This window comes from Lolium rigidum, chromosome 3 (genome assembly GCF_022539505.1).
Source record: "Lolium rigidum isolate FL_2022 chromosome 3, APGP_CSIRO_Lrig_0.1, whole genome shotgun sequence".
Taxonomy (NCBI): Eukaryota; Viridiplantae; Streptophyta; class Magnoliopsida; order Poales; family Poaceae; genus Lolium; species Lolium rigidum.
In genome coordinates, this window is record NC_061510.1 from 172977451 (window position 1) to 172984886 (window position 7436).

At 46.5% G+C, this 7436-nt stretch overlaps 1 protein-coding gene across 1 annotated transcript; it reads left to right on the forward strand.

Moving 5' to 3' along the window:
• The first annotated feature begins 6162 nt into the window (after positions 1-6162).
• Positions 6163-6758, forward strand: LOC124698654 (protein transport protein Sec61 subunit gamma-like). Its single transcript, XM_047231127.1, has 2 exons — positions 6163-6389; positions 6479-6758. The coding sequence occupies exons 1-2, from the start codon at positions 6296-6298 to the stop codon at positions 6592-6594; spliced, it is 210 nt and encodes a 69-aa protein (XP_047087083.1). The 5' UTR covers positions 6163-6295; the 3' UTR covers positions 6595-6758.
• Positions 6759-7436: the final 678 nt, after the last annotated feature.

Below are 7436 nucleotides of genomic sequence, written 5' to 3' on the forward strand. Positions count from 1 at the left end.
AGGACGTAACCTGCTGGGCCTATTCTTTCTCTGTTCAGCCCTTTTCGCACAGTCACCAAGGCGTCTCCTCGATTCCTGCAACCTTCAATAGAAAAGATTACTGAATGGACCAGAGGCAACGACATGTGCCCCACTCAGTTCTCAAGTCCCCCTTAAAATCTCCAAAGGGCAAAAAAATCCCTAATCCTCTTCCGCATTTTTCGTAGCATCTCCTCGTTCTCCTCCTTCTTCCTCCCTTCGCTGCTGCTGCGCCGCCACCACTACTTTTCCGATTTCCCCCGGATCTCATAATGGTGAAGAAGAAGGGCGTTACTGCCACCGCCAGTTCTACTAGCGGAGGCGCCGCCGCCAAATCTTCCTCGACTCTTCCGAAGGGAAGCGCCCCGAGCGCTCCTCTCCCAACTCCGGTGCCGCCAGCGCCGCCAAGCTCGGTGGCCAAGCCCGGAGATTGGGTAGCGTCGACCGTCACCAAGCGTGACTAAAAAGAGATCCCGAAGCTTGGGATTAATCTCCTCCGACGAGGGGAATGTGATCTTTCCAGGTGCGATTTGTCGGCCTAATCCCCCTGCTGGCTTTACCGTGATGTTCTTATCGTTCCTATATCGAGGTCTTTCGCTTCCCGCTCATGAATTCCTCCTCAATCTCTTGCGAACTTACGAAATCCAATTATGGCAACTCACCCCCAACTCAATCCTCCACGTTGTTGTGTTCATCACCCTTTGCGAGGTGTTTCTGGGTATCAAACCTCATTTCGGGCTGTGGAAAAAGATCTTCTATGTGAAGAGATACAGCAGTAGTTATGGATTCTTTGTCACCGGAGGAGTGGGGTTTGTAGCCCGTTGATACGTCCAAAACGTATCTACTTTCCCGAACACTTTTGCTATTGTTTTGCCTCTAATTTGTGTATTTTGGATGCAACTAACACGGACTAACGCTGTCTTTAGTAGAATTGCTCTGGTGGCTCGTTTTTGTGCAGAAATCCAACTTTCAGGAAAATCCTCGGAATTTATGCGAAAGGTCATATTTTCCCAGAATATTGACGGAGCCAGAAGGGCAAGCCAGGTTGGGGCCCGAGGGCCCCACACACTAGGCCGGCGCGGCCCAGGAGGGGGGCGCGCCGCCCTGTTGTGTGGCCGCCTCGGCTGGCCCCCGACGCCCTCCTTCGGACTACTTAATGTCTTCGACCTAAAACGCACGGGGGTTAGAAGAAATCGCCAGAAACCATCCAGTACGCGACCACCGTCGCGAAACTCCGTCTCGGGACCAGAAAATCCGTTCTGGCACTCCGCCGGGACGGGGAATTGGAGGAGATCATCGCCATCATCACCACCGACGCCTCTCCATCGACCAGCCATGTTTCCCCATCCATGTGTGAGTAATTCCCCGTCTGTAGGCTGAAGGGGATGGTAGGGATTGGATGAGATTGGTCATGTAATAGCATAAGATTGTTAGGGCATAGTGCCTAGTGTCCGTAATTGGTACTTTTATGATATTGTTGCAACTTGTTATGCTTAATGCTTGTCACTAGGGCCCGAGTGCCATGATCTCAGATCTGAACATGTTATTGTTTTATGATGATATTCATTGCTTTATGATCTTACCCGCAAGTTGTATACACGTATTGTTGTCCGAACCCGAGGCCCCAAAGTGACGAAATTGGGACAACCGAAGGGGAAGGCGGTGATATGAGGATCACATGTGTTCACGGAGTGTTAATGCTTTGCTCTCGGTGCTCTATTAAAAGGAGTACCTTAATTTCCAGTAGATTCCCTTGAGGCCCGGCTGCCACCGGCCGGTAGGACAAAAGATGTTGTGCAAGTTTCTCATTGCGAGCACGTACGACTATATATGGAACACATGCCTATTGATTGATTAGTACTTGGATACCGTTTTATTATTATCTCGCAAATGCCCTGCTTTGATTGTTACATGAGTTTCTCTCATCCATGCAACGCCCGTTCATCCATCCCTGTGCCTACAAGTATTTTAATCCTCGCTGTTTACTATAATCACCACCGTTGTCTTTGTTACTCTGCTGTCGTTATTTCACTACTACTACCGCTATAAAACTGTTATTATCGATAAACTCTTGCGAGCAAGTCTGTTTCCAGGTGCAGCTGAATTGACAACTCCGCTGTTAAGGATTTCAAGTATTCTTTGTCTCCCCTTGTGTCGAATCAATAAATTGGGTTTTACTTCCCTCGAAGACTGTTGCGATCAACTATACTTGTGGGTTATCAAGACTATTTTCTGGCGCCGTTGCCGGGGAGCATAGCTTTATTTGGAAGTTCACTTGGATTGATATTGTTCGCTGCAAATTCTCCATCATGGGTAAACCTCGCGATCCTAAAGTCGCCATATTACCATCCACTACAAGAAAAGGTACAAGTTTGAGTACCTCCGTCGCTCTTGATTCACCATCCGTGATTGATAAACTTGTTTCACCACCACATGCTTCATATGTCTGGTACTTCGCTAGATCTGAAAATTCTTATAATATTGATGATGCTTCTGTTGTGCTTGATGATAGTGGTTCATTGGGATCTTTTCTAGATGCTACAATTGCTAGGTCTAGACAAATTGAAAGTACTGGAACTCCTAATGAAAATGCTGCTACACCTGTTAATTCACCTGAGTCTGTTGAATACTCTAGTGATGATCTTGATGATGATTTTATTGATAAATGCAATGCTACTACCGATGCAAGAAAAATTAAAAAGTTCCTTGCACAACATACTGTTAGATATAAACTGTCTCCTGATCCTAAATTTGCCACATCTCCTATAAACATTAAGGATAAAGATTATGATTTTTCTCTTGATTTGTCTCATATATCTATTATTGAGAAAACACCTTTTTGTGGTACTGAAAAAGAAAGTGCTGTAGAACACATGATTGAGCTATCTACTCTTAGTAGCTTGTTTTCTGATGATGTTAGGAAGCGTACTTATTTCGTTGCTAAAATTTTCCCCTTCTCATTAAAGGATGATGCTAAAACTAGGTATAATAGTTTGCCACCTGATTCTATTAATAGTCCAAAAGAATTGCTTGATGTTTTCTTCCGGAAATACTTTCCTGCTAGTGCTCAACATATTGCTTTGCAGAGAATTTATAATTTTGATCGGGAAGATGGAGAGAAATTGCCTGAGGCTTGGGCTAGATTTTGCTTTCTTATTAGAGCTCGGCCTGACCATGATTTGGAACAAGCATGATTTACTTGATATATTTTATAGTGGACTAACCATTGAGTCTAGGGCATACCTGGATAGTTGTGCTGGTTGTGTTTTCAGGAAAAGAACTCCAGACGACGCTGAAGAATTATTGGCTAGAATAGGCCGTAATCATGATGATTGGTCTACACCTGAACCAACCCCGACACCAATATTGAAGAAGAGGGGTATGATTAAATTAAATGATGAAGATATGAGGGAAGCCAAGAAATCTCTTAAAGAGAAGGGTATTAAATCCGAAGACGTGAAGAATTTACCTCCCATAGAAGATTCATGTAAGATCACTCCCCCTTCACCCATGATTGAGGTACACTCTCTTGAACGCTTTACTAGAGAAGATATTCCATATTCAAAACCTCCTGCTCAATGCTTAGATGAGTTTGATAATTATATTGTTAAACAAAGTAATTTCAATATGAGAGTAGAGAATCATTTAATGGAAAATTCTCGAGCTATTGGTGAATTGCATGGTATTGTGGAGAGAACCTCCAATGATGTTAAGATGATTGTAAAACATTTTCAAATGGTTCAAACTCAAATTTATCAACTCACTAAAGTGCAAAATGACTTGTTAAAAGATAATTCTAAAGAAAAGCATGCTTATGAAGTAACAACTAGAGGTGGTGTTTCTACCCAGATCCTCTATATCCCGAAGGGCATCCCAAAAGAGTTGAACAAGATTCTCAACGAACCGAAACTAGTGCTCCATCTAAGAAAAAGAAAAAGAAACATAAAACTGTTGTAGAATCCTCCGAGCTCGTTAATGATCCTAATAGTATTTCTATTTCTGATGCTGAAACTAAAAGTGGTAATGAACATGATAAAGATAATGATAAGAATGATGCTTCTGATAAAGAAGATGTTGAAGAAGAACCTGAAAAGCATGCTAAAAAAAAGTATACTAAAGAAGATTTTATTGCTAAGAAACATGGTAGTGAAAGGGAACCTTGGGTTCAAAAGCAAATGCCTTTTCCTGCTAAGAAACTAAAATCAAAGGAAGAAGAACACTATAACAAATTTTGTGATTGGATGAAACCTTTATTCCTGCAAATACCTTTGACTGATGCTATTAAATTTCCTCCTTATTCAAAGTATATGAAAGATATTGTCTCTAACAAAAGGAAAATTCCTAATGAGGAGATTTCCACTATGCTTGCTAATTACTCTTTCAATGGTAAGGTTCCAAAGAAGCTTGGCGACCCAGGTATACCGACTATTCCTTGTTATATTTAGAATAATTATGTTAGAACTGCTCTATGTGCTTTGGGAGCGGGTGTTAGTGTTATGCCTTTTTCTCTTTATAAGAGACTTTATTTAGATAAGTTGATACCGACTGATATATCTTTGCAAATGGCTGATAAATCTACTGCTATTCCTGTTGGTATATGTGAGGATGTTCATGTTCAAGTTACTAATAACTGCTTGATATTAACTGATTTTGTTGTGTTGGAAATGCCTAAAGATGATAATATGTCTATTATTCTTGGGAGACCTTTTCTTAACACCGCAAGGGCTGTTATTGATTGCAATAAAGGAAAAGTTACTTTCAATGTTGATGACAAGGAGCATACCGTTTATTTTCCCAAGAGGATTGAGAAAGCATGTGGAGTTAATACAATTTCTAATGTGAGAACTATCAAAGTGGGAACTATTGATTGTCCAATATATGAGCCTAAAGAAGAATACCAAACTCTTGTGATTGGATCCATATCAATACAATACAAGGTAACATGATTGATTTGAGGTTTATTTCTTCTTATGCTATGTAAAATTTATTTGGTGGCAAGACTTGATCAACCTTGTTAACAAATTCATTTTATATGCATAGAGGAGCTAAACAACATCTCTTTCTTCCTCCACTTGTTCTACTTGCTGTAGCACTTTTTGTTTTGCAAAGTTCTTTAGTTAATTAGAGATTTCAAAATCTTTTTCTGCCCAGTAATAATAATTTTGACACCCAGAAATGTGCATTTTTCAAAGTTTTCAAAAATTCACAAAAATTATACCATTGGTCCTATTTTTCGACGAGGCACCTGGGAACACCTGGGGATGACCAGTGGGGCACCCCAGGGTGGCACCCCATGCACTACGAGAAAATAGGGCTTTGCCGTGCAGCCTAAACGCACGGCAAAGGGGTAAATCGGCTCGGCAAAGCCTTTGCCGTGCGGCCGTGCACGGCAAAGATTGGTCGGCAAAGACCCGCCCGGCAAAGCCGTCTTTGCCGTGCGTCGCGCGAAAATCGCACGTCAAAGGCTTTGTCGTGCGACGCAGCATTGCCGTGCGCAGTGGCCTCTTTGCCGTGCGGCAGTCTTTGCCGTGCTCTGTGCATCTTTGCCGTGCGGCTGTCTTTGCCGTGCGCTTCCACTGCAACCCGCACGGCAAAGACTTGGCTTTGCCGTGCGCTTCTCTTCCACCCTGTACGGCAAAGGTACGTCACTACTAGGAAAAGGCCTAGCCGTAAGAATGGTATCAGTGGCGCACACCTATTTTGGTGCGCCACTACTAGTTAGCAGTGGCGCACCAAAAAGTGGTGCTCCACTGATACAAATATAGCAGTGGCGCACTGCTTTTGAGGTGCGCCACCACTAAAGTCAGCCAGATCTCAGCCCTCCTCCCAAACTTACCAGTAGCGCACCTCTTAGAGGTGCGCCATTGCTATTTAAATAGGTGTGGCGCACGTGTATGTGGGTATATGTGGTGCGCCACCTTACTACAAATAACAATGGCGCACTGCACACGATGCGCGACTGTACGCGCAGGTCGACACGAGTTGGCAGCCCCGCCACGCGCTTTACCGAGTTACCCTCCACCAGTACGCTCTCCACCAGTACGCCCTCCCCTGTGTCCCCACCCACCACAGACTACACGAGTTGGCAGCACGCAGCTCTGCTTCGCACACGCACCACGCCTTTCTCTTCTCACACCCACCACGCCTCTGCTTCCCACACCCACCACGCGCACGCGTCATCTCTCCACCACGTCAAACACGCGCAGACCCACCTTCCCCTCGCCAGCTTTTGCTCCGGCGAGATCTCCCCTCTCCTCCCCGCGCCGCGCAGCCAGCCATGGACGTCGTAGACTCCGTCGTCGACCCGCTCCGGGAGTTCGCCAAGGACAGCGTTCGCCTCGTCAAGCGCTGCCACAAGCCCGACCGCAAGGGTAGGTCTCCGGCTCGGATCCGCCGCGGTGGTGGGCGCAGTTTCGGCCCAGATCTGATCGCCGTACGGTTTGTTTGCTGATATGTGCAGAGTTCACGAAGGTGGCGGTGCGGACGGCGATCGGGTTCGTCGTCATGGGCTTCGTCGGCTTCTTCGTCAAGCTCGTCTTCATCCCCATCAACAACATCATCGTCGGCTCCGGCTAATTTGGTCCCCACGCCTACAAGCACAGCAGCACATCGCTGGACAGCAGTCCTCCACATCCGCCGCCTCGAGCCGCCGTCCCGCGCCTTCGACCTCAAGATCCAGGCGCTCACGGAGGAGATTGATCCGCCGACCTTCGCAGTAGGAGACGCCATCGTCCTCGTCCACGACAAGGAGGTCGATGGAGAGCGAGGTGAGCGCCGTCGCGGACCTCTGCGCCATCGCGCCCTTGCTCCGCCGGCGACATGCGCGTGCTCCGGCTCCAACGGCGGCCGTCCACGCCTCCCTCCGCCGGCGACATGCGCGTGCTCCAGCTCCACCGGCGGCCGTCCACGCCTCCCTCCGCCGGCGACATGCGCGTGCTCCAGCTCCACCGGCGGCCGTCCACGCCTCCCTCCGTCGGCGACATGTGCGTGCTCTGGCTCCACCGACGGCCGACGACGCCTCCCTCTGCCGGCGACATGCACGTGCTAGAATCCGGCGTGCTCCGTCCCTGTACAGCAGGGACCGGATTGCTTTTTTTCTTTTTCTTTTAGGTTTTAATTGCAAAGTTACAGCCCGGTTGTGTTTTGTTCTGTATAATAAATGTTGAGTATTTTGTTTTCTTCCCACGGTAGAATACAAGACAGTATCAGAGCAGCAGAGCTCTGTATGAGCTACTGTTCTTTTTTTTTTGTTTTTTTCTCATACTAGTAGTGGCGCACCGTGCATGATTCTACTGGCGCACCCCTGACTTGGTATCTATGGCGCACATTTTAGGATTTAGTGGCGCACCCCTGGATTGTACTTGTGGCGCACGCTGATGCTACTTATGGCGCATTACGCGGTGCGCCACTACTATGTG

Bases quoted from the DNA above. Each gene is read 5' to 3' on its own strand.
- LOC124698654 (XM_047231127.1), top strand. From the start codon at position 6,296: ATGGACGTCGTAGACTCCGTCGTCGACCCGCTCCGGGAGTTCGCCAAG. The intron at 6,390-6,478 runs GTAGGTCTCCGG...TGATATGTGCAG, and splicing joins CCACAAGCCCGACCGCAAGG to AGTTCACGAAGGTGGCGGTG.